Source organism: Erinaceus europaeus, chromosome X (genome assembly GCF_950295315.1).
Source record: "Erinaceus europaeus chromosome X, mEriEur2.1, whole genome shotgun sequence".
In the NCBI taxonomy this organism is placed as follows: domain Eukaryota; kingdom Metazoa; phylum Chordata; class Mammalia; order Eulipotyphla; family Erinaceidae; genus Erinaceus; species Erinaceus europaeus.
Genome location: NC_080185.1, coordinates 73,306,846 through 73,331,121, shown reverse-complemented (window position 1 = coordinate 73,331,121; position 24,276 = coordinate 73,306,846). Strand labels below are relative to the sequence as shown.

Here is a 24,276-nt window from a genome sequence, read left to right as displayed (position 1 = left end):
CTAATTCCATTCCAGGTGTTCCACTCCCCAATAAAGTCCCCAAACCTAGATATAGACCAGGTCCCATGAGACAGAGCATATGTTCACACATGTCCATAAAGCAGTGAAAAATATATACCTGAAAGTAGAAGTACACAAAAGTCTGCAGAGAGTACCCCCCAACACTTCATCTGCACTATTCCAGTCTTTAGGTCCATGATTGCTGAACAATTTGTTTGGCTTTGTATGTTAACTCTCTTTTCAGCCACCAGGTTCCAGAGGCCAGCAGGATGCCGACCAGACTTCCCTGGACTGACGACCCCACCAATATGTCCTGGAGCTCTGCTACCCCAGAGCCCCACCCTACTAGTGAAAGAGAGAGGCAGACTGGGAGTATGGATCGACCAGTTAATGCCCATGTTCAGCAGGGAAGCAATTACAGAGGCCAGACCTTCCACTTTCTGCAACCCACAATGACCCTGGGTCCATACTCCCAGAGGGATAGAGAATGGGAAAGCTATCAGGGGAGGGGATGGGTTATGGAGACCGGGTGGTGGGAATTGTGTGGAGTTGTACCCCTCCTATCCTATGGTTTTGTTAATGTCTCCTTTCTTAAATAAATAAATAAATTAAAAAAAACATATGCTGGACTGGGGAGACAGCATGATTGTTATACAGAAAGACTTTCATGCCTGAGGCTCTGAGGTCCCAGGTTCAATCCCCAGCACAACTATAAACTAGAGCTGAGCAGTGCCCTGGTGTCTTTTCTGTATCTCTTTCATCAAAATGAAATAAATGAAATCTTAAAATAATATTTACTAAAAAAACATTGTACTGTGAAAAAATACCAGACTCAAATGACTACATGCTAGATTATTCTATTTATACAATGCACTTGAAAATATAAAACTAATCTATGGTGTTTCTCATCAAATGTTTAGTGATAATTGATTGATTGATTTTGTCCAGAGCTCTACTAAACTCTGGCTTGTGGTGGTATCAGAGATTGAACCTGTGACCTCAGAGTCTTATGCCTCAGTCTTTGGAAATAATTGCTGTGCTATTACTCTGGCCCCAGAGGGTTGATTTTCCAAATGAATAAAGGCATTCTTGTGGGCCATTTGGTACCACAGCCAAGAGTATGGGGAAGGAAGGCCTTGTGGATTGAGACAAACTACCAGAATGTGTCCAGGAACTAAAGCCTTAGATTTTTTAATCATGAGGTCTCGATTTTCCTCCCCAGCTTAACACATTACAGTGACTCTTTACTTTTCTTTCTCTCCTTTTACTTTCTTTTTTATTTTTAAATTTATTTATTTATTTGTTCCCTATTGTTGCCCTTGAAGCTTCCCCCCCCTGCAGGTGGGGAGCAGGGGCTTGAACCCAGGTCCTTGTGCACTGTAATGTGTATGCTTAACCAGATGCACCACTGCCTGAACACCTCCATTTCTTAAAAGAGGAAAAACACTGAATAAAGATAAAGTCTACACAGCTTCCAGACCTCAACCCTCTCCTTCCCCCAAGTCTGCCAACGTTCGTCCCACGCCTGACTGTACACTTTAGCCAAGACCCTCTTCACTGTGTCCAATCACTGCCAAACACCCTTCTGCAGCTAGCTGCCTGAGAGGTACTTCTGTGAATACATGCATGCCATAATGCATTGACAGGAGTAATAGCAGCCTCTGGGTTGCTAAGCAACTAGGATGCTGGCAGGAAAGATGGAATCTTTGGCTGTGGAGAGGCCCTGGCATGGAGTCCAAGTGGACCTACTGGTGTGGGAAGTTGGGCTATGTGAGCAAGGTGTGGGTCGGGAGCCCAGCTTACTGTTGGCCCTGGCTCCTCAGTGTTGGTAGCACTTTGAAGATGTCCTAAGAATGCTCCTGTCTGTTACTTCTGAAAACAGTGAAGACCTTTACTGTGACCAGGTGCAGCCAAACTCCAGAAAATGCTTCAGTAACTTTCCTCTGCTGTTTCATAAGGTTATCATTCCTCTAAGTGCAGATGAATGTGGTCAGCTCATTTAGTAGTCATCCTTTTCAACTGACACAAGGCCTCAAATTTCTGTTTTGATAATGTTCTTTAGTCCACCTGAATTCCAGAGCCCTGTCAGCTTAAAGGCTGTTGACTATCCTTTTTTCTCCCCTTAATTATTTGAGCACAATTTCATACCTCTTATTTCTTTTTTCCTTTTTTTTTTTTTTTAAGCAGATCACTGCTCAGTTCTGGCTGGTGGTTAGGGGATTGAACCTGGGACTTTGGAGCCATAGGCATGAGAGTCCCTTTACATAACCATGGTGCTATCTACCCCGGCCTGGTTGTTGATTATCTTCATTTTCATTCTCTTCATATCAGTTTAATGTGTCTATGTTTGGATCAACATCAATTTTTTCACCTTTTGTCAAATATTTCCCCTAATTAAAACAATATTTTCCTACCCCTTCTTTATCTTTTGGTGTTTCCACATAATTGTTTCTAGGAAAATCAGACATAGAAGAAACGACAGTATGGAATAATGTGCATCTGTTTGTTGTTGTTGTTGTTGTTGTTGTTGTTTTTTAACTTGGAAGTGACTCATTTTGGAATTACTCAGTTAATCTCTTCCAATTAGTAGCTTTGCTGAGATCAGAACGAATGATTTTTTTCCCCACAAATTCCTTGTGTTATTTTTCTACGTTGTGGCTATTGACATTCAAGAATTAATAAAATCTGAAGTTGGACTAGGCAAGTATCAGGGAGAGCTGGAAGTTGAGGGGTCTGACATCCTAGAGACCTGCCTCATGGTGAATGAGCTCCCTGCTTTGTGTTCTTGCTATCTATTGAAAGGACTCTCCAATAGTCTAGAGGGAAGTGGTTAGTAGATTACAGTACACTTATTAACATGTGGGTACAACTTCTCATCTCCCAGTGATAGGTGTCTGCAAAACACTGTCACCCACCTTTTTCATCATGTGCTAGGACAACAATGTTCTCTCCATACTTTCTTTTCCTCTGCTTCCCTAGAGCCCCATAGTTTGGTGCAATACACCACACCCAGTCCAAGTTTCTTTTTTTTTATATATATATATTTTTTTGGGGGGGGGTCCAACAATGTCTACGTGGTTTCCACCTGGTTTCTACCAGATTATTACCTGTTCTCACCCACTCTGTGTGTCACAACCAGTATTCTAAAGTACTATAGTTTCTTTCACTTTCTCTCCCTGTCTCTATTTTAAAACTAATAAGGAAGAGGGGCCAGGCAGTGGTACACCTGGATAAGCACGCATTACAGTGTGCAAGGACCTGGGTTTGAGCCCCTGCTCCCCACCTACAGGGAGGAATCTTCATGAGTGTTGAAGTAGGGCTGCAGTTGCTTCTCTAACTCTTTCCCTATTTCCCACTCCCCTCTCAATTTCTGTCTGTATCCAATAATAAATAAAGATCAAAATTAAAATAATAGTGATAAGGAAGAAAGAAAAAGGAATGAAGGAAGCCTGCCTGGAGCTTTCCAGCTTAAGTTATGAAAGACTTTTTGCATAATCATTATGCTATCTCCCCAATACAGAATATATTTTTTTAATTTTTTAATTTTTTTGTTTTATTTATTTATTTTTTCTTTTTTTAAAATAATTTATTTCTTTATTGGGGAATTAATGTTTTACATTCAACAGTAAATACAATAGTTTGTACATGCATAACATTCCCCAGATTCCCATTTAACAATACAACCCCCACTATGTCATTCATCATCTTTCATGGACCTGTATTCTCCCCACCCACCCCCGAGTCTTTTACTTTAGTGTAATACTCCAATTTCATTTCAGGTTCGACTTGTGTTTTCTTTTCTAATCTTGTTTTTCAACTTCGGGCTGAGAGTGAGATCATCCCATATTCATCCTTCTGTTTCTGACTTATTTCACTCAACATGATTTTTTTCAAGGTCCATCCGAGATCGGCTGAAAACGGTGAAGTAACCATTTTTTACAGCTGAGTAGTATTCCATTGTGTATATATACCACAACTTGCTCAGCCACTCATCTGTTGTTGGACACCTGGGTTGCTTCCAGGTTTTGGCTATTACAAATTGTGCTGCCAAGAGCCATCTACAAATTTAATACCCAGAGCCATCTACAAATTTAATGCTATCCCCATCAAGATCCCAAGCACATTTTTTAGGAGAATAGAACAAATGCTACAAATGTTTATCTGGAACCAGAAAAGACCTAGGATTGCCAAAACAATCTTGAGAAAAAAGAACAGAACCGGAGGCATCACACTCCCAGATTTCAAACTGTATTATAGGGCCATTGTCATCAAAACTGCTTGGTACTGGAACATGAACAGACACACTGACCAGTGGAATAGAATTGAGAGCCCAGAAATGAGGCTCCATACCTATGGACATCTAATCTTTGACAAAGGGGCCCAGACTATTACATGGGGAAAGCAGAGTCTCTTCAACAAATGGTGTTGGAAACAATGGGTTGAAACATGCAAAAGAATGAAACCAAGTTTCACTTTGTATTTTCTGTCTTCGTTTTTTAAAAAATATTTTATTTATTTTATCATTGTTGTGGTTATTATTGTCATTGTTGGATAGGACAGAAAGAAATGGAAAGAGGAGGGAAAGACAGAGGGAGAGAGAAAGATAGACACCTGCAGACCTGCTGCACTGCCTGTAAAGTGACTCCCCTACAAGTGGGGAGCCAGGGCTGAAACCAGGATCCTTATGCCAGTGCATGTCCTTGTGCTTTGCGGCATGTGCACTTAACCCACTGCGCTACTGCCCGACTCCCTCTTTTAATATATTTTTAAGGGGTGAAGTTAGGAAAAAGGAGACAGGAACATTTGGTGAAAGGAAATAGTTAATATGTTTCTTAGACTTAAATTATTGTGGGAAGTGGCAAAAAAAAAAAAAACCCAAAAAACAAAAACAATCAAGCAGTTGAGCAGGGTATGAATAATGAGAAACCCTATATGGAAGCTCAGGAGTTTGGATTTTACCCTTTTGGTGTTGAGGAATCAACTCAGGTTTTTAAGAAATTTAATTACATAATAGGAAGTAATGTGACATAGAGCAATGTCCTGATATTGAGAGCTCATAGACAGATAAGGTCACAATTGCAACATGACCTTGGGCAAGTAGATAGACATCTCCAGATATCAGAAGTGTACAAATTGTGCTCCTCCCCCATTTCCTTCTTCATCTAAAAAGAGGCCTTGGGAGAACTGAGTTTACTAAGCACAGAAGGAACTCTGTAAATATGCACAGAAGAAGAAAAATATACTTCCCTACTCTTTGTTGTTTCTCATCCTCCCAACTCATTTTCTTCTGCTCACTGCACCTTTGTCTCTGCTCTATCTGAATGTCTTTTCGTTCCCTTTTTACAACTTTCTTTTTTCCCCCCTTTGTTAGATTTTTGAATGCTAATACATTGGAACAATACTAGTTATTTCCTTCTTTCTTGTGTTATTCTATTTCGGGTCCAGGTAATAATATAATGCAAAAAGACTTTTATGCCTAAGACTCCAAGGTCTCAGATCAAGTCCCAAGTACCACTATAAGTCAGAGATGAGCAGTGGCCTGTTTAAAAAAGTACATACATAGTTATGCACATTAATTTCAAGGACCTGGAGATGACTCATCCAGTAGAACATATACTTTATTATCCTTGAGGACTCAGGAAGCACCTGCATGGGAGAAGATTCATGAGTGGTGAAGTGGTGCTACGTTATCTATTCTCTCTGTCTCTCTCTCTCTCTAACTCTGTCACCTTTTATCTCTTTAAATATTTGTTTATTCCCTTTTTGTTAAACTTGTTTTATTGTAGTTATTATTGTTGTTGTTATTGATGTTGTTGGATAGGACAGAGAGAAATAAAGAGAGGAGGGGAAGACAAAGAGGGGGAGAGAAAGACACCTGCAGATCTGCTTCACCATTTGGGAAGCGACTCCTCTGCAGGTGGGGAGCTGGGGGCTGGAACCCAGTTCCTTATGTTGGTCCTTGCACTTTGTGCCATGTGAGCTTAACCTGCTGCGCTACCACTCGACTCCCTCCTTTTTTTAAAAAAATTATTTTATTTGCGATTAATATTAGGTCAGAAGACTAAGATTACAGTTCCACACCACACCTACCACCAATGTTCTGTATCCCAATCTCTCACCTCCCAAAGATAACCACCATAGTTCTTGCAAGTCTTAGAAACAGTTCGCTTGCTTCTGTATTTTTTTTCCAAGTTCTTGTGTATCAGATCTCTAGATTCCACCTGCAAGTGAAACCATCTGAAGGTTGTCTTTCATCTCTACTTACACTTATTTTACTAAGCATAATCATCACCAGTTCTATCCATTTTGTCCCAAAGGACATATTATCTTTTTTTGTTTACAGAGTAATATTCCATGGAATATATATGCCATAACTTCTTTAGCTAGTCATCTGTCGATGAGCACTTAGGGTGTTTCCACTTTTTGACTATTGTGAATAAGGTAGCTATGAACATAGGGGTGCGTATGTTGTTACCTTCTATCTTAAAAAAAAAAAGCCCAACTGGAACATCTGAATTTTCACAACTGAAAGTTCAATTTTATTTATTTTGCCTCTGGTTATCTCTGTTTGGTTTGGTGCCAGCACATGAATCCACTGCTCCCATCAGCCATTTTCCCATTTTTTCCTTACTATTTTTTAAATTATTACTTGACAGGACAGAGAGAAACTGAGAGGGAAGGGGAGACAGAGAAGGAGAGAGAAAGACACCTGCAGACCTGCTTTGCTGCTTGTGAAGCGTCTTTGCACTTCTTACGGTGTGCGCTTAAGCTGGGGCATCACCACCCAGTTCCCTCCAACTTTATTTATCTTACAATTATCCCTTTTATTTACCCAACTCCTTCCTTCTTCCATTCTGGTAACCACTAATTTTACCTTATAGTCTAAAAGTAATCAATTAATTAATTTCTCCTCTAAGGTTATTGCTCGGGTTTAAGAAATCTATTGCTTCTGGTGGCCATTTTTTACTTTCCTTTTTAAAAACTTTAAAATTTATCTTTATTTATTTTTTTGATAGGACATCCAGAACTTGAAGGGCATCAATGCAATCAGTACCAATTCAACATGTTTCACTTTGGACTGTGTCCACCACCAACAAGCCTGCAATGTCAACCCTTCAGCTCCAGTACTCTGATGAGATCGTTCCTAGCTCATAGGGCTCCTTAACTCCATTTTGGGTGGTGTACATCCTAACAAAGCCACAACATCTAGATATGGACCAGGGCCCACGGGACAGAGCACATGTGTGCATGTATAACTTAGGGGAAAATATATACCTTAAAACAAAAGTACACACTAGTTTGTGGTGATCCAATAAGTAACACAAGCAAGTATAAAGACATAAAAAAAGACAACATAAAGTACTTAATCAAAGAGTTTTAATTAGACCTAGATACTCTCCTCACCTACTTCCTGTTTCACTTCCTTCAGTCACTCCAGGGCTAACCTTGTCAGACAAAGTAAGTACTACAAAAGCTGGATGAGGGCAAGAGACCAGCATACTTTAATGATGGCTCTTTTGATTATTACCAGGCCACCTCATCTCCTGGGACCCTAGTCAGGGAATCATGGGATTCCCGCACAGACATGATGGGGCTGGACAGATCCCTCTCACCACTGTCACTGGTCATCTCCATCAGGAACAACATAATGGACCCCTTTGTGGGTCCCTACAGAACCTTGCCCTCAGTGTGGATCAACAGTGGTAGGTACTACCCTATTCTCTGAAGGGAGGTTGGACCAAAATACTCTACTACTCAAGGAAGATGGATCTGGCAATGGGTGCAGCCTAGAATGTTCCTAGCCGGGACCACAGAATATGAGCTCAGACCTACAGGGATGCAGAGGTTTCATAGGCTCCTGCATTGAATATATATCCCAGATCAAAACTGATGGGGTTTACAGTTAACACTATTTATATGCTTTTCCCACATTTAGGAGCTACTATCTTCCCTGATCCAGCTTTCTAGTCCTATTTCCAACTCTGATACTGTCTCCCCAGACAATCTCCCCAGACAATACCTTTGGTCCACCTGCATGTTAGCTGTTGGGAGCAGGTAAAAATTAGTAAAGTTATGGGTCCCTTGGAATATACCTAAAATAGCCCTACTAGATTTTTCTAAAGTGGAGACCCCAAATCTTCATCTGCAATGTTCTTGCCTTTAGGTTCATAATTAAGCAACAATTTTTTTCTGCTTTATATCTTAACTCTTTTTCAGCCAACAGGTTCCAGATGTCACCATGATACCAACCTGACCTCCCTGGGCAGAGGACTTCACCATGTATCCCAGAGCTCCTCCTTCCCAGATCCCTGGCCCACTAGGGAAAGAGAGAGATGGTCTGGGAGTATGGACTGACCTGCCAACACCCATGTTCAGTGCAGAAGCAATTAAAGAAGCCAGACCTCCCACCTTCTACACCTCATAATGATCCTGGGTCTATGCACCCAGAGAGATGAAGAATAGGAAAGCTTTCAAGGGAGGGGATGGGCTACGGAGTTTTGGTGGTGGGAATTGTGTGCAATTGTATGCCTCTTAACCTATGGACTTGTCAATATTTTTATTTTATAAATAAATTTAAAAAAGAAGAAGAAATCAAGAGGGAATGGAACAATAGAAAGGGAGAGACAGAGAAACATCCGCAATACTGCTTCATCACTCACAAAGCTTCTCCCCTGTAGGTGGAGAAAAGGAGCTCGATCCTGGGTCCTTGTGCTCTGTAACATGTGTGCTCAACCACTCAGCTCCCTTTTTCTTTTTTATTAGACAGGACAGAGAGAAATTGAGAAGGGAGAGGGGATACAAAGAGGGAGAGAAAGAGGACACCTGCAACACTGTTCTTCCACTCATGAAGTTTTCCTCCTGGAGATTTGAACTGAGGTCCTAGCTCTCAACTGGGTGCACCACTGTCTGACCACAAAACTTACTTTTTAGAAAAATTGTTTTTAATAATCTTTTTTTGGCTCAGTGCCAGCACTACGATTGCTCCTGGAGACTATTGAGGCTATTTTTCCCTTTTTTTAAAAAGAAACTTTATTTCCCTTTTGTTGCCTTTGTTTGTCGTCATTGTTGTTATTGCGCTTAACCCACTGTGCCACTGCCTGGTTCCCCTATTTTTTTCCATTTTGTTGCCCTTGTTGTGGTTGTTATTGTTGTTATAGATGTTGTTGTTGTTGGATGGGACAGAGAGAAATCAAAAGAGGAGGGGAAGACAGAGAGGAAGAGAGAAAGACACCTGCAGACCTGCTTTGCTACTTGCTAAGCGACCTCCCTGCAGGTGGGGAGCTGGGGGCTCGAACCAGGATCCTAACCTGGTCCTTTCACTTTGTGCCATGTGCTCTTAACTTGCTGAGCTACCACCCAGCCCCCTTAATTATCTATTGGATAGACACAGCCAGAAATTGAGAGGAAGGGGGAGATAGATAGGTAGATAGAGAGACAAAGAGACACCTACAGCACTGCTTCAGCACTTGCAAAGCTTTCCCCCCTGTAGGTGGGGGGCCCAGGGACGCTAACCCAGGTCCTTGCACATTATTACATGTGTGCTCAACTAGGTGTGCCACAACCTAGCTCCCAAAACTTACCTTTTTAATTTAGAAAATTTGTTTGATTGTCCTCTATATACTACAGATGCTTTTAACTAGTTTTCTTTATTTTCAGAGTCAGAAAGTTGAACTTGAAATTTGTCCCTGGGGCAGAGCATACTAGTCTCTCTCTCTCTCTCCCTCCCCCACCCCTCCCCTTCCCTTCCCCCTCTCCCTCCCCCCTCTTATTTATTTATGAGTGAAAGAAAGACAGAAAAAGAACCAGGACATGACTCTCACTCATTGCAGGGGATCAAACACCAGATCTCACAGCTCAAATTCCTGCTGTGCACTATGCCACTTCCCAGGCCAGTGAGTTTCCTTTAATTCAACTGCTACTAATTTTGACCCTAAAGTTTACCATCATTACATCTTTATGTCTTTTACTCTCTAGCAAATTCCTTGAGTGACCAAAGATGTGGTACAGTGGCTAGAACTTTGAACTGCAGAATATGATGTCTCTGTCTCTTTCTTGTTAATAATAAGTACATTTTTTTTTTTAAAAAAGAAACCTTCTTTGCAATTCCTGAAGATCATAAGTCTATAGCTGTCAAGGTCTGCTGAAGTCATCCCCATAATGTGGACCAAGCAACATTTAGGAATGGAAGCATAAATAAATAAATGAATAAATAAAGTAAGTAAGTAAGTAAGGTGTGGGTGGGTGGTGATGGTGCACCAAGTTGAGTGCACTAGTTGAAATGTACGAGGACCCTGGTTCAAGGCCCTGCTCCCCATCTGCAGGGGGAAATCTTCATGAGCCGTGAAACAGTGTTGCAGGTGTCTCTCTTCTTCTTTCCCTCTCTATTTCCCCTTCTCTCCCAATTTTTTCTGTCCTATCAAATAAATAATAACAAATAAATATTTTAAGGGTCAGGCAGTGGTGCACCTAGTTAAGAGCACACATCACAGTGCACAAGGATGCAGGTTCAAGCCCTTGGTCTCTGCCTACATAGTGAAAGCTTTGCAAGTGGTGAAGCAGTGCTGCAGGTATCTCTCTCTGTTCTCTCTCCCTCTCTATATCCCTTTCCCCTCTCAATTTGTCTCTGTCTCTATCCAATAATAAATAAATAAAAATATTAAAAAATAAAAATACTATTAAAACAAATTACATATTTTAAAACAAAAACAATCCAACCAAAAACCCAGGAGTAAACAAACTGTCTCTAAGACTTTGTGAGAATATTATGGTGGCTATTGGTGGAGGGTGGGGGCATAAAACTTTGGAGGTAGATGCTGTATGGAACCATACTCTGTAATCTACAATCCTGTAAACTACCATCAGTCACAACTAAAAAGAAAATGGCTTGAGAAAAAAAAATGCAAGCACAAGGTATCTGTTTTTAGTCATTTCTCTCTGTTGCACTGAATCCCATACAGTCCCACTTTCAGATCTACCTCACCTTCTTTCTCTATCATCTGTCCAGCAGTTCATATCTTTATTTATTTTTTAAATATTTATTTATGTATTCCCTTTTGTTGCCCTTTGTTTTTGTTATAGTTATTATTGTTATTGTCATCGTTGTTGGGAAGGACAGAGAGAAATCGAGAGAGGAGGGGAAGACAGAGAGGGGGAGATAGACACCTGCAGACCTGCTTCACCACTTATGAAGTGACTCCCCTGCAGGTGGGGAGCTGGGGGCTCCAACTGGGATCCTTGTACCAGTCCTTGCGCTTTGCACCACCTGCACTTAACCCGCAGCGCTACCGCTGACTCCCATCTTTATTTTTTTAAATTCTTTATTATCTTTATTTTATTTATTGGATAAAGACAGCCGGAAATTTAAAGGGAAAGGGGTGATAGAGAGGGAGAGATAGAGAGACACCTGCAGCTCTGCTTCACCACTCGCAAAGCTTTCCCCCTGCAGGTAGGGACTGGGGGACTAGAATCTGGGTCCTTGAGAATTATCACATGTGCACTCAACCCGGTGCTCCACCACCCGGCCCTGTAGTTCATATCTTTACCATTGACTTAGTACTAAAGGTGTCAGCCTTTCTACATGTACATTACCTACATCTTTAGTTAAATTGTGAATTCTTAAAGGACCAGATTGGAGGGAGTATTCAAAAGGTCATTGTTAGGCCAAAGCAATTCTTTAATTTTTTTGTGTGATTAATAGTAGGTTACAAATCTGTAAGATTATAGTGTACATTTCCACCCCACACTCACCACCAAAGTTCTATACCCCCATCCTCCCACCTAACAAAGATAAACACTATAGTTATCACAAGTCTTAGAACCAGTTTTCTTGTTTCTGTTTTTTTTTCTCTTCAAGTTCCTAGATGCCACATATAAGTGAAACCATCTGGTAGTTAAGCGTAATCACCTCCAGTTCAATCAATTTTGTCCCAAAGGACACAATATCATATATATATATTTGCCTCCATGGTTGTCGCTGGGGTAGCTACGCGCCTGCACCATGAATCCACTGCTCTTGGAGGTTATTTTTTCCCTTTTGTTGCCCTAGTTGTCCATTGTTGTGCTACTATTATTGTTGTTGTTATTGCTGTTGTTGTTGGATAGGGCAGAGAGGAATCGAGAGAAGAGGGGAAGACAGAGAAGAGGAGAGAAAGATAGACACCTGCAGACATGCTTCACAGCTTGTGATGCGACTCCCCGGCAGGTGGGGTGCCAGGGGCTCGAACCAGGATCCTTATACCGGTCTTTGTGCTTTGCACCATGTGTGCTTAACCCACTGCGCTACTGCCCAGCTCCCCACAATATCATCTTTTTTATTGCAAAGTAGTATTCCATGGAATATATATATATATATATATATATATATATATATATATATAATGATATATATATGTATCGTAGTCAGTCATCTGTTAATGGGCATTTAGGCTGCTTCCACTTTTTGACTATTGAGAACAACCCAGTTATGAACATGGGGGTGCATACGTCCCTTCATATTAGTGTTTCAGTGTCATTTGGATAAATGCTTAAGAGTAGTACAGTTGAATCATAAGGTAATTCTGTTTTTGCTTAAGAACTCTCCATATATTCTTCAAAAGGGGCTGCACCAGTCTGCATTCCCACCAGTAGTGTAGCAGAGTTCCTTTTTCTCCACAACCTCTCCAACACTCATTATTTCCTGGTATCTTAATTTAAACTATTCTCTCATTTGTGAGATGGTATTTCAGTGTAGGTTTAATTTGCATTTCTCCAACGATGAGTGAAGTGAATCATTTCTTCGTTTGTCTATGGGCCATGTGTATCTCTTCTTTAGAAAAATGCTTGTTTACTTCTTGGGCCCACTTTTTTGTTGGATTACTTGTGCTTCTTTTGTAGATCTGTCCCAATTCTGTTTAGATGTTTGATATCAGTTCTTGCCTGAGGTGTGATGGCAATATTTTCTCCCATTTATTTGGTTGCCTGGCTGTCCTTGTGTAGCTTGAATTTAATGTGTAAAAGCTTTTTAGTCTCATGGAATCCCATTTATTTACTCTTGTTTTCATTTCCCATGCTCAGGGTGTAGAGTCTCCAAGTACCTCTTTGATGTGAAGGTCCTGCATAGTTTCACACACATTTTTTTTCCTATAAACTTTTGAGTTTCTGGTTTGATATCTAGATCATTAATCCAACTTGACCTGACCTTGACTTAGGTCTGTTTTCACTTTTCTACAGGAGGCCAGAGCAGTTCTTAAATTGACCCAAACCAAACCAAACCAAACCTAACCAAATGTAAAACCCCAAACCCTATACTGAAAGAAGCTGCTCTATGTAGTAAGGAATTCCTAGATGTCATCATGTCTTTGACTCTTCACTTACTTTCTGAAGTTTCTCACAGAGTGTTTTCCTTTAAAAGCCGGACACAATCATCAGCACAGAACATTATGCCCCACAGAACAGATCACAGTAAATTGAAACTTTTGGTAAGACACTAGTAAAGGGTAGGTGATGACAAAAGGAAAGTACACTACAACAGCACCACAGGGCTAAATAATTTGGCTTCCAATCTGTGACTGCATCTCAGGACAATTTCTGGTGTGTAACAGTTTCTCAACGAATATTTGCTAAGTGAATGAATATCCACTCACATTGTAAACCAGACACTTTTTCCTGCCCTCAAATAAGTTAGGCTGTAGTGAGGAAACATGTTAACTAAGTAATTTAAAACATAATTTTTATAAATTCTATGATAGAGAAGTGTAGTGGTTAAAATTACAGACTCTAATGTTTATGAAGAAGCTAGATCATTCTTGTTACATTAAGTTGTTAAATCATCTATCACACCTTTTCATCAGGCATTGTATTAAATGCTGACACAAAAATAAATAAGACTAAAGCAAGACTCTAGGAATTCAAGGACCAAGTGATGGTATATGCAGTTGAGCACACACATCACGATGCACATGTATCCAGGATTAGGCCCTTGGTCCTCACCTACAGGGGGAAAACTTCACAAGTAGTGAATCAGTGCTGTGGATGTCTCTCTGTCTCTTTTTGCCTCTCTCCTTCCTCTCAATTCTCTCTGTCTCTAGTCAATAATATATGTGCCTCCAGAGTTATCTCTGGGGCTCGGTGCCAGAACTAAGAATCCACTGCTCCTGGTGGCCATTTTTTTTCCATTTTATTGGACAGGATAAAGAGAAATTGATGGGGGAGGGGTAATAGAAACCGGGAGAGAGAAAGGTAGACACCTGAAGACCTGCTTCTTTGCTTGTGAAGTGCCATTCCCTGCAGGTGGGGTGCTGGGGCTCAAACACCTGGTGGGTCCTTGAGTTTTATACTATGTGCTCTTATTCAGGTGTGCCATTTCCTGAATAATATATATAAATATATATTAAATAATATATATTTAATTTTACCAGAGCACTGCTCAGCTCTGGCTTATGGTGGTGCAGGGGATTGAACCTGGGATTTTGAGCCTCAGACATGAGTCTTTGCATAACCAATATTCTACCTACCATTACTCAACGAAACATTTTTAAAAACGAATTTACAGCGGGGAGTCTGGCATAGCACAGCGGGTTAAGCGCATGTGGTGCAAAGCGCAAGGAAAGGCATAAGGATCCTGGTTCCAGGTCTGGGCTCTCCACCTGCAGGGAAGTCGCTTCACAGGTGGTAAAGCAGGTCTGCAGGTGACTATCTTTCTCTCCCCCTCTGTCTTCTCCTCCTCTCTCCATCTCTCTCTGTCCTATCTGACACAACAACATCAATAACAACAATAATAATAACTACAACGATAAAAAATGAATTTACTGTCTTTAGGATGAGACCCACCTTTATATTGCATTGTAACTGTACTTTTGAAACACCTCTGTTCTTGCTATAGAGAAAGTCCACTTCTTTATTTTTAATATTTTTATTTATTGATTATTGTATAGAGATAGAAAGAAATTGAAAGGGCAATAGAGAGATACCTGCAGCTCTGTTTCACCACTTGTGAAGGTTTCCTCTCTGCTTGTGGGGACTAGAGGCTTGAACTTGGGTCCTTTCGCACTCTCATGTGTGCCTCTAAACAGGTATGCCACTGCCTGGACCCTAGGGAATCCACTTCTTAAAGTGGGAAATTTTTTGACCCCCCATTAACTATAATTTTTAGTACACAGTAGCTTCTCAATAAATATCTCTGTTTTTGTTTGCTTGTTTTGTTTTTAGTATGTGCACTTAACCCAGTGTACCACCACCCGGCCCCCTTTTTTGCTTTTTTTTTTTTTTTTTTACCAAAGCACTGCTCTGGCTTATTGTAGTGTGGGAACTGAAACTGACTGGGATCTTGAAGTCTCAAGCAGGTGTGTTTCTGCATAACCATTTTGCTATCTCCCCGCTCTCTCCATATATATATCTGATCAAATGACAAATTCAATTAGGGGAGTCAGGCGGTAGTGCAGCAGGTCAAGCGCAGGTGGCACAAAGCCCAAGGACCAGCATAAGGATCCTGGTTCAAGCCCCTGGCTCCCCACCTACAGGGGAGTCGCTTCACAGGTGGTGAAGCAGGTCTGCAGGTGTCTATCTCTCTCTTCTCTTCTCTGTCTTCCCCTCCTCTCTCCATTTCTCTCTGTCCTATCCAACAATGATGACATCAATAATTACAACAAGGGCAACAAAGGGGAATAAATAAATTTAAAAAAATTATTAAAAAAAAAAAGAAAAGAAAAATTGAATTAGAAGCAACTGAAGAGATAGCTCATAAGATAGGGCACATCTTTTGCCTTGAGTGTGAGCCAGGTTTAAGCCCTGGTATCACATGAGAGTGCTACAGCACTGAGGAAAGATTTGGCACTGTGATGTCCTTCCCTCTCTCTCTGAACAGCCAGGGAGTAGGAAAATAATGTGTGAGGCTGAGATGGAAAAAAATAAATTAATAAAAAGTTTTAAAACCTCGCTCTATTTTTTCACATGTGATCAAGAAACCAATACATTTCACCCTCACTCTTACCTTGAATTTTTTTTCTGTAGGAGTCCTCAAAAGGTTATATTCTTTTCCTCCCCTTCCTTCCTTCCTTCCTTCCTTCCTTCCTTCCTTCCTTCCTTCCTTCCTTCTTTCCTTCCTTCCTTCTTTCCTTCCTTTTCTTCCTTTCATGCTTTTTCTTCTTTACTATAATGTTTCTTCTGCTTCTCTCTTCCTTTTGCCTACTCTAATAATAGACAAACTTTTGAACAAAATTGCTTCTTTGGCTTTCAGGAAGTAGGCTCTATGTATATGGCTAATTGATTTGTTTATAATGCACCTATTATTATGAATAGCCTGCTGGCTTAAGCTGAGATCAAGCTACATCCAATATATATTTTTTCTCTTCTATGTCTCCACTTTGACTACCAGAAGGTATCTCTCTTCCTTTGAGCTTCTTTTGTCACTACTGAAGTACTGAGGTTCCTTTTCACAAAGAGCCCACTTAGCTCTTGAATCCAATGTGTTGCTGAGTCCTCGGTACTCTTACTCTCATAGAATAAAGACAATTGAGTGAAAAAGTGAAATTTTTTGTACTCACTGTCTTGAGAAAGTTTTCAATATACCATTCATTCTCAAGTAAGTAGTTAGGATAATACAGTCACAGAGCAGGGGGGCATGGCAAATGACTTACTAAATTCCACTCTAGTCAGAAATTTTAAGAGATTTGTTCATTTTTGTTGATCATAATTATTTTACAATGTTTCAATAGTCCAGCATTATAATTTGGCATGGTGATCACAAAAAGTCTAGTTTTCATCTGCACCATATTATTGAACTATCTTATGTGTCTAGTCAGAAAATTCTAATGGTGAATAGGAAAGTTTTCAATCCAGTGAGTACTGTAGATATAAAATTGAGAAAATGAGAGATATTAGATTTGTATTGTTTTTATTATTTTGTTTTCTAATAGAGCACTGTTCAGCTCTGGTGTATGGTGGTGTGGAGGGTTTAGTGTGGGCTTTGGGATCCTCAAGTATGAAAGTCTCTTTGCATAACCATTATGCTATTTATCCCACTATTTTTTATTATTTTACTTGTAGAGGCAGAGGAAGTGAAAGAGACCACAGCACCAAAGCTTCTTTCAATCTTGCAGGGGCTGGGTCAATACCTGGGTTTTGCATATGCAAAGCAGCATGTTATCCAAGTGAGTTATTTTTAAAAAATATTTATTTTATTTATTTATTCCCTTTTGTTGCCCTTGTTGTTTTATTGTTGTAGTTATTATTGTTGTCATCATTGTTGGATAGGACAGAGAGAAATGGAGAGAGGAGGGAAAGACAGAGAGGGGGAGAGAAAGATAGACACCTGCAGACCTTCCCTTCACTTCACTTCATAGGCAGTGGGGAAGGTGGGGAGCCAGGGCTCAAACCAGGATCCTTACGCTGGTCCTGGCGCTTTGTGCCACCTGCGCTTAATCCGTTGCGCTACAGCCTGACTTCCCCAAGTGAGTTATTTTGTAAGTTCTGGGTATACAAAACCTTTACATAGGTGATCTGACTTAGTGGATCCAAAGTATTAATCTGCAGACCATGACAACATTTTAAAAGAGTTATTTACTTATTTATTACTAAAGTTGGGGGGGAGGGAAGAGAAAAAGAGAAACAGAACATCATTCTGGCATATAAAATGCTGGGGATTGAATTTAGGATCTCATACTTAACAGTCCACCACTTTATCTACTGTGCCACTGCCCCGGCCACAGACTATGACAGTATGTGACATTTTTGTCATTCTGCTGAAATATAAGAAAAATTGTTGCTAACTAACCTCTTATGAGAATTTCCTCAGTTTTTAAAATCTATATTCATTCTATTCTATACTTCATTGTTAAAATATCATTTATTCTACTTGGTCTAGGCTTTTGAGAGAGTCCGCATATCAAATACGTAGCCTATATATTAAAAAGATTCAGTTTGTCTTTTGAGAAACTTTGAGACATACAATTGATTTCCCCCTCTGGGAAAGCTACCATGGGAGGGGGTGGGTTATGGGGATTGGGTGGTGGGAATTGTGTGGAGTTGTACCCCTCCTACCTTATGCTTTTGTTCACTAATCCTTTCTTAAATAAAAAATTTAAAAAATATATCATTTAATACTTATATGATAGTGACAACACATGTTTTCATATGACAACATTAAAATTGTTATCCTGAGAAAAATAGTAATCAAAGATATCCGAAAAGAGAGAGCTGGTGCGTGGCATCTATAGAGAGCACAGGGAATTGAGCTACATGGAAATCATCCTGACGTCCATTAAAAAATAAAAAAGTGTCCTTGGCAAATAATATAAACAAGGAATCTAGCTAGGCAAAGAGAAGACAGAGAGATGGCCCTACTGGATAGGAAACCCCCAACTTGGAGTAACAAGATGCAAACCAAAGGAAACTTCTAAGGTGCAGAGTCTGTCCTGAGGAGGAGGGGGGCATTGTCTCCCCCTTTATCCTGCAATCCCACACTTTCAGCATGGGGGACTTCACCGGGGCAAAATTCTAAGTAGGCTTAGGACACCTGGGAAATACACACACTTTAGCAACATACACCAAACCCAGCTCTGGGACAGGCAAATGGCTCCAGCAAGGAAGGATGGGCTCCTCAGGGAGTCCTAGATGTAGACCAGCATGAGAGGTGTGTAGACTTTCTGGCCCCACCAGAAATCTGCTGTGTGGGTTTCCACAGCTGCTATAGATGCTACTCCTATTTCAGTGCTCAACTAAAGGAAACTTGGCATTCCCAAAGTATTCTCAGCCATCGCCCCAAGCATTCCAGGGAAGTAAGGGTCTTTATGAGGCTACCTAATCACCTACCTGCCTTGAAATCCTGGATGGTGGGGTGATATTCACACAATTCTGTCTAATGGGTTGGGAGCACACACTTTGAAGTTCACACAAATGAGACTTGACTGACTTAATCTCTTGAACCTCCGTTTCTTCATTTATAAAACAGAGACAAACTACTCCAGCCTTCTTGAGTTGTCACGAAGATTTTGTTAGATTATGTATGTAAATAAGTATAGTGGTGAGTTCACAAGAGATTCTCGAGGAGTCACCATCTACACTCATCAGCACTGACTGATCTAATAACTCATGTAATTAAGGAGGAAAATTGAATTTAGGCAGTAAGTGTCTGAGATTGAATACAAGATTACACAATAGTGGTCTGGGAGATGGCACAGTAGATAAAGCATTGGACTCTCAAGCATGAGATCCTGAGTTCAATCCCATGCAGCATATGTACCAGAATGATGACTGTTTTTTCTCTCTCTTTTTTTTTTCCTTTCTTTTTTTTGCCTCCAGGTTTATCACTGGGGCTTGGTGCCTGCACTAGGAATCCACTGCTCCTGGAGGCCAATTTTCCCATCTTGTTGCCCTTGTTGTTGCGCTTGTTGTAGTTGTTACTGCTATTGTCATAGCAGCTGTTGTTGTTGGATAGGACAGAGAGAAATCAAGAGAGGCGAGGAAGACAGAGAGGAGGAGAGAAAGACTGACACCTGAAGACCTTCTTCACTGCTTGTGAAGCAATCCCCTGCAGGTGGGGAGCTGGGGGCTGGATCTGTGATCCTTATGTCAGTCCTTGAGTTTTGCACCATATGTGTTTAACCCTCTGTGCTGCCGCTCAGCTCCCTCTTTCTTTTTTTTTTAAATATTTTATTTATTTATTAATGAGAAAAATAGGAGGCGAGAGAGGGAGAGAGAGAGAGAAAGAACCAGACATCACTTTGGTACATGTGCTGCCAGGAATTAAATTAAGGACCTCAGGCTTGAGAGTCCAATGCTCCATCCACTGCACCACCTCCTGGACCACAGTTCTTTCTCTTTCCTATATTCTTCATGAATAAATAAATAAAATCTAAATAAGAGAACAAGATTATAAAATATATTCATAGATATGAGAATGGAAACAATTCTTTTCAAAGTATTAATCCAGTTGCCTGCAAATAGGAACTAAGAAACTAGGATTAGTGCTCTCCTGAGGTGATGATTGATTGTGTGTACAGTAAGATACTTGAAAAAACAAATCCTAAATCCCAGTTCCCATAATGCCTATGGTTAGCCCTCTTGGCTTAAGTAGCGTGGGTTTTATTAAAATGTAGACGTTTCCTGGGAGAGGCAGAACGCATATTAACTTTTTGGCCCGATTAGCTTTTACTTCCTTCTTTTTATGAGTAGAGCCCTTCCATGTCTCTGTGCTTTAAGATCAGAGTATGATTTTAGTCAAGGACACTATTTCCATCTCTAGTCTGCTAAAACCTTCTCAGTATTCAAGGGCCATTCATTAGGTTCCCATCTCTTTTAGAATCCTGCTATGATAGCTCAGTCAGATCTGTTTTCCCTACTCTGTCCCTCTCCTAAGTAACACCAAGCCTCAGACTCCAGTGGACTCCACAAGGGGCTGGGGGCTCTACTGTATGGAGGGAGACCTACCTTCAATTCCAGCTTGTGCATTACTTGCCTCATGAATTTAGGCTAAGAAATGCCTTGGTCGCCCTGAACCTTAGATTTCATGCTTGCAGAAAGCACATGATAATGATACTTCAAGGTTATAACTTACAAAAATTGGCAAGGCAAGCAAACAAAACCTCTGATTTCTTGAACAATGCCCTCTTGGCTGGCTACTTTAGTCCCAGGGAATTATGAATTTGACTGACAGCTCTCACAGCACCACAGAATTCTTAGGGACACCTCTGTCTTTCCTCTCAGCTAAATGATTGTTTGTGGGGCATCTAGGTCAGTTTGGGGCTGCACTTCTGCCAGCTGTGCACTTTTTTCACCCAGCAAGAGGGTTAATGAGATGCTGGGCAGAAAGAGCTTGGCGCTCTCCAGCCGCTCGAGGGTAGCCAAGCAGCTTGGTAACCACACCGCTACCTCAAGATTAGTGCATTAGGCTTAGGACATTAATGGAAGCAGAGATTCCTGGAATCATTAGTCCCGCCCGGAGGGTAGCGGCAGAGCACTACATTGTACTCCAGCGGCCCGCAGGGCAGATCACCCCTCCCCCTCCGGGGACCCATGAGCTCTGCATGGAGCAAGTTCTGCCTTTCGCTCGCGGGGTTGGGGCCTTAAGTCTGGGACACTCAGTTAGATTTTCTTGTCTATGTGCCCGAAGGGGACGGAAGGAGGGCGGGGGTAGCTGAGAAACACAGCCCTCCTTCCCCTAGGCTGAGCTGAATCCATAGTGCCCGAAAAGCTGGAACTCAGGGCTGAGCACGAGCTCAGCCAGGATGTCAGGGGCCTGGCGGCCCTCGCCCAAATTGGCGGCAGAACCTGGCCTGGAATTCTTGTTCTTCGATGCGGGACAGAGAGTCGGGAGGAGCTTGAGCTCAGCTCGGGCTCTTGCCCCCGCCCCGGCCCAGCTGCCTCCGGTACAATTGCATCGCCCTCCTTTCCTGGCCCGGCCCCCGGCCCAGACCCGGCCCTCTGCAGCTCCTTGGGTTCCAGGTTGGCGCAAACAAAGCCCTGATTGACTGCCCAGAGGGGTGGGCCTCGCTATGCTTCCTCCTCCCCTCCCCGCCCCGCTAGGGATATGCAGGGAAGGACTGGGGCGTGAGGGGAGACCAACCGGGGCGTGCTGGACTGTAAGGGCGTTGAATGCCCCCCCCCCACACACACACCAGAAGTTTGTCCAAAGCCTGGACTGTCCTCTCCGGGTCAGCCCCGTCAAGCCCAAGGAGGGAATACATAGTCTCCCGAGGATAGGGTGGGGTCTCTCACGGGCTGGCTCTTGTACGGGGTCCCCAGGGTCCCCCAGGTTTCAGGCTGATTGCATGAAAGGACTGAATGGGTAGCAAGGGAGAAGAGGGGGGTCTTTCTTGGGGATTCTGGCTTGATCAGTAGCTATTGTAGAGCCTGCGAGGAGAGGGGAGGGTGCAGGACAGTTTGCATGCTCTTTTTTGTCGTTTTAACTGGCCCTCTACTGGGCATCTGGATTAAGAGAGCAGGATCGAGTAGTTTGGAATAGGAGTAAAGGCAGACAGCAGCGACTAGAGTAGGCGAGTAAGAGGGAGGGTTGGATAGAAAAGCGAGGCTGTAGCGGCTGCCTGTTGAGGGAGGAAGAGGTGGGGGGAGAGGAGGAGAAGAAGGGGGAGGAGAGAGATGACATGGAGTGAGAAGGAGGGGGGCTAGCCGGGGGGGGGGGCGGAGGAGGAGAGGACTCGAGGGACCGTCTGTCGCGGGACAGGCTGGCCAGCTGCGGCGCGGAGCTGGGAGGAGGAGGAGGCAGCGGCAGTAGTGGCGGCGGAGGCGGCAGTAGAAACAAGTACCAGCTAAATAGGCGTTTCGGGCCGAGCAGTCACAATACTCTGGCCGAGATGGCGCTGCCAAGCCCCACAAGCGGGGAAGGCAAGGGACCCTGGCAGGAGACAGATCAGGAGCAGCAGGAGCCGGTGGGTACCCCCGAGCCTGAGACCGCCTCTGAACCGGTGCTAGTGTCCCAGCCAGAGCCCCAGCCTGCTCTTCAGTTAGAGCCCCAGTCAGAGCCCCAACCCCTACTGGACCCTGCACCCCTGCTGCAGCTTGAGGTTGAGTCGGAACCGGTGCACGAACCTGAGCCTACGCCCACTGTCGAGACCCGTGGCACAGCGCGAGGCTTCCAACCCCCAGAAGGTGGCTTTGGCTGGATGGTAGTTTTTGCTGCTACCTGGTGCAACGGTTCCATCTTCGGCATCCAGAACTCCTTCGGGATCCTCTTCTCCATGCTGCTGCAGGAAGAAAAAGAGAAAAATCGCCAAGTGGAGTTCCAGGCTGGTGAGTGCCCCACCTGGCATTATAGTAGCCGGTATCTGTTCCCACTGCCACTAACCTCCACCTTCTGGTCCTAAGTCCCCTTCTAACGTGGTGCTCCCATTCTTCCCCACAACCCTTTGCTGCTAAGGTGCTAGTGGTGGGACTCTGGGCAGTCAGTCTTGGTGTGCAGAGTGGGAGCAAGATGACCCAGGAGTGGAACCTGGGGCATTCACTGATCATGACATGCAATGAGCATTTCCCCCCCGGGACAAATTCAGAGACATCTTTGGAGTCTGTTTAAAGTACTTGGATCATGTGTAGGTGGTGGGGTGGCTGGGTGGGTATTTCAGATGTGTATGTGTGGGGGGAAGTCGTTGAGAAAGGAGAGTTGGGAGGTTGGACAGGCTTTGAAAGAAACAGTACTGTGAATCTCTTTGCAGGAGCTGCTGTTATTGTGTGGTGAGTTGAGGAGCTTTCTGTCAAAAAATATTTGAGAAACCTTGGTGACTGAGGAAAAAGTCAAGCACATGGCAGGATACTGTGTGTGTGTGTGTGTGTGTGTGTGAGAGAGAGAGAGAGAGAGAGAGAGAGGGGGAGGGAATGTGGGTTTAGGTGTGCATGCTTCTCTGCCAGCCCTGGTTACACCCAGCCGGGCCCCAGCAGATCTCTGCCACCCTGCCAAAGAGAGCAGATCTCCATGCCCTCTGAACTGAACCCCAAAGCAGGCAAGGAGTAGGTCTGCATGGGGTCTGGCTGGAGAGAAGTGAGGATGCAGAAATACTGGCCCCTGTGGCTCACTCCTGGGCGACTTCAGCCTCTTCTGAGTTCTCTCTAGGCGCCTTTATCTGCTATTCTGCTCTCTGCTGGCTACCTTCTTGGGGTCTTAAACAACAATGGAGGCCCTCACTCCTTTGATTTCCCCCTTGCAGCTTACTTGGTCTTCCTCCTTAATGCCATCAGATCTGGCTCTTGATACCCAGGCCCTTGTCTCCCTTGTCCCCCTTGTGATAGAGGCACAGTCTCCTCTCATTTAGCCTGCCTGTAGGCTGAGAAAAACTGCAGAAACTATCTGGCTTTCTAGGGAAGTAAGTTACCTGTGAAGGTCCTCAATAATTCCGATGAGATAGCATAATGGTTATGCAAAAAGACTCCCGCCTAAAGTTCCAAAGTCCCAAATTCAATCCCCTACACCATAAGCTAGAGCTGATCAGTGCTCTGGCAAAAAAAAAAACAAAACTTCCAAACAATTCTGATGAGTCTCAGGACTGAGTGACTTCTGAGGATACCTTCTTCTTTCAGATTCCTCAGTACAGCTCCACTGACCCACTACAAGTGTGCAGCCTATGGGGGTCGGGCTCAGTGGGTTAAGCGCACATGGCACAAAGCACAAGGACCAGTGTAAGGATCACGGTTCAAGGCCCCAGCACCCCACCTGCAGGGGGGTTGCTTCACAGGTGAAGCAGGTCTGCAGGTGTCTGTCTTTCTCTGCCCCCTCTCTGTCTTCCCTTCCTCCGTTTCTCTCTGTCCTATCCAACAATAACAACATCAATGGCAACAATAACGATAACGACAACA

The 24,276-nt window shown here is 42.9% G+C and overlaps 1 protein-coding gene across 1 annotated transcript in view; it reads left to right on the top strand.

Moving 5' to 3' along the window:
- The first annotated feature begins 22,075 nt into the window (after positions 1-22,075).
- The window catches only part of SLC16A2 (solute carrier family 16 member 2), a 217,449-nt gene continuing 215,248 nt past the window's right edge, over positions 22,076-24,276 (top strand). The window contains exon 1 of the mRNA XM_007526067.3: positions 22,076-22,722. Within this exon, the coding sequence (XP_007526129.2) occupies positions 22,287-22,722 (436 nt within the window). The 5' untranslated portion in view covers positions 22,076-22,286. The remainder of the gene's footprint in view (positions 22,723-24,276) is intronic.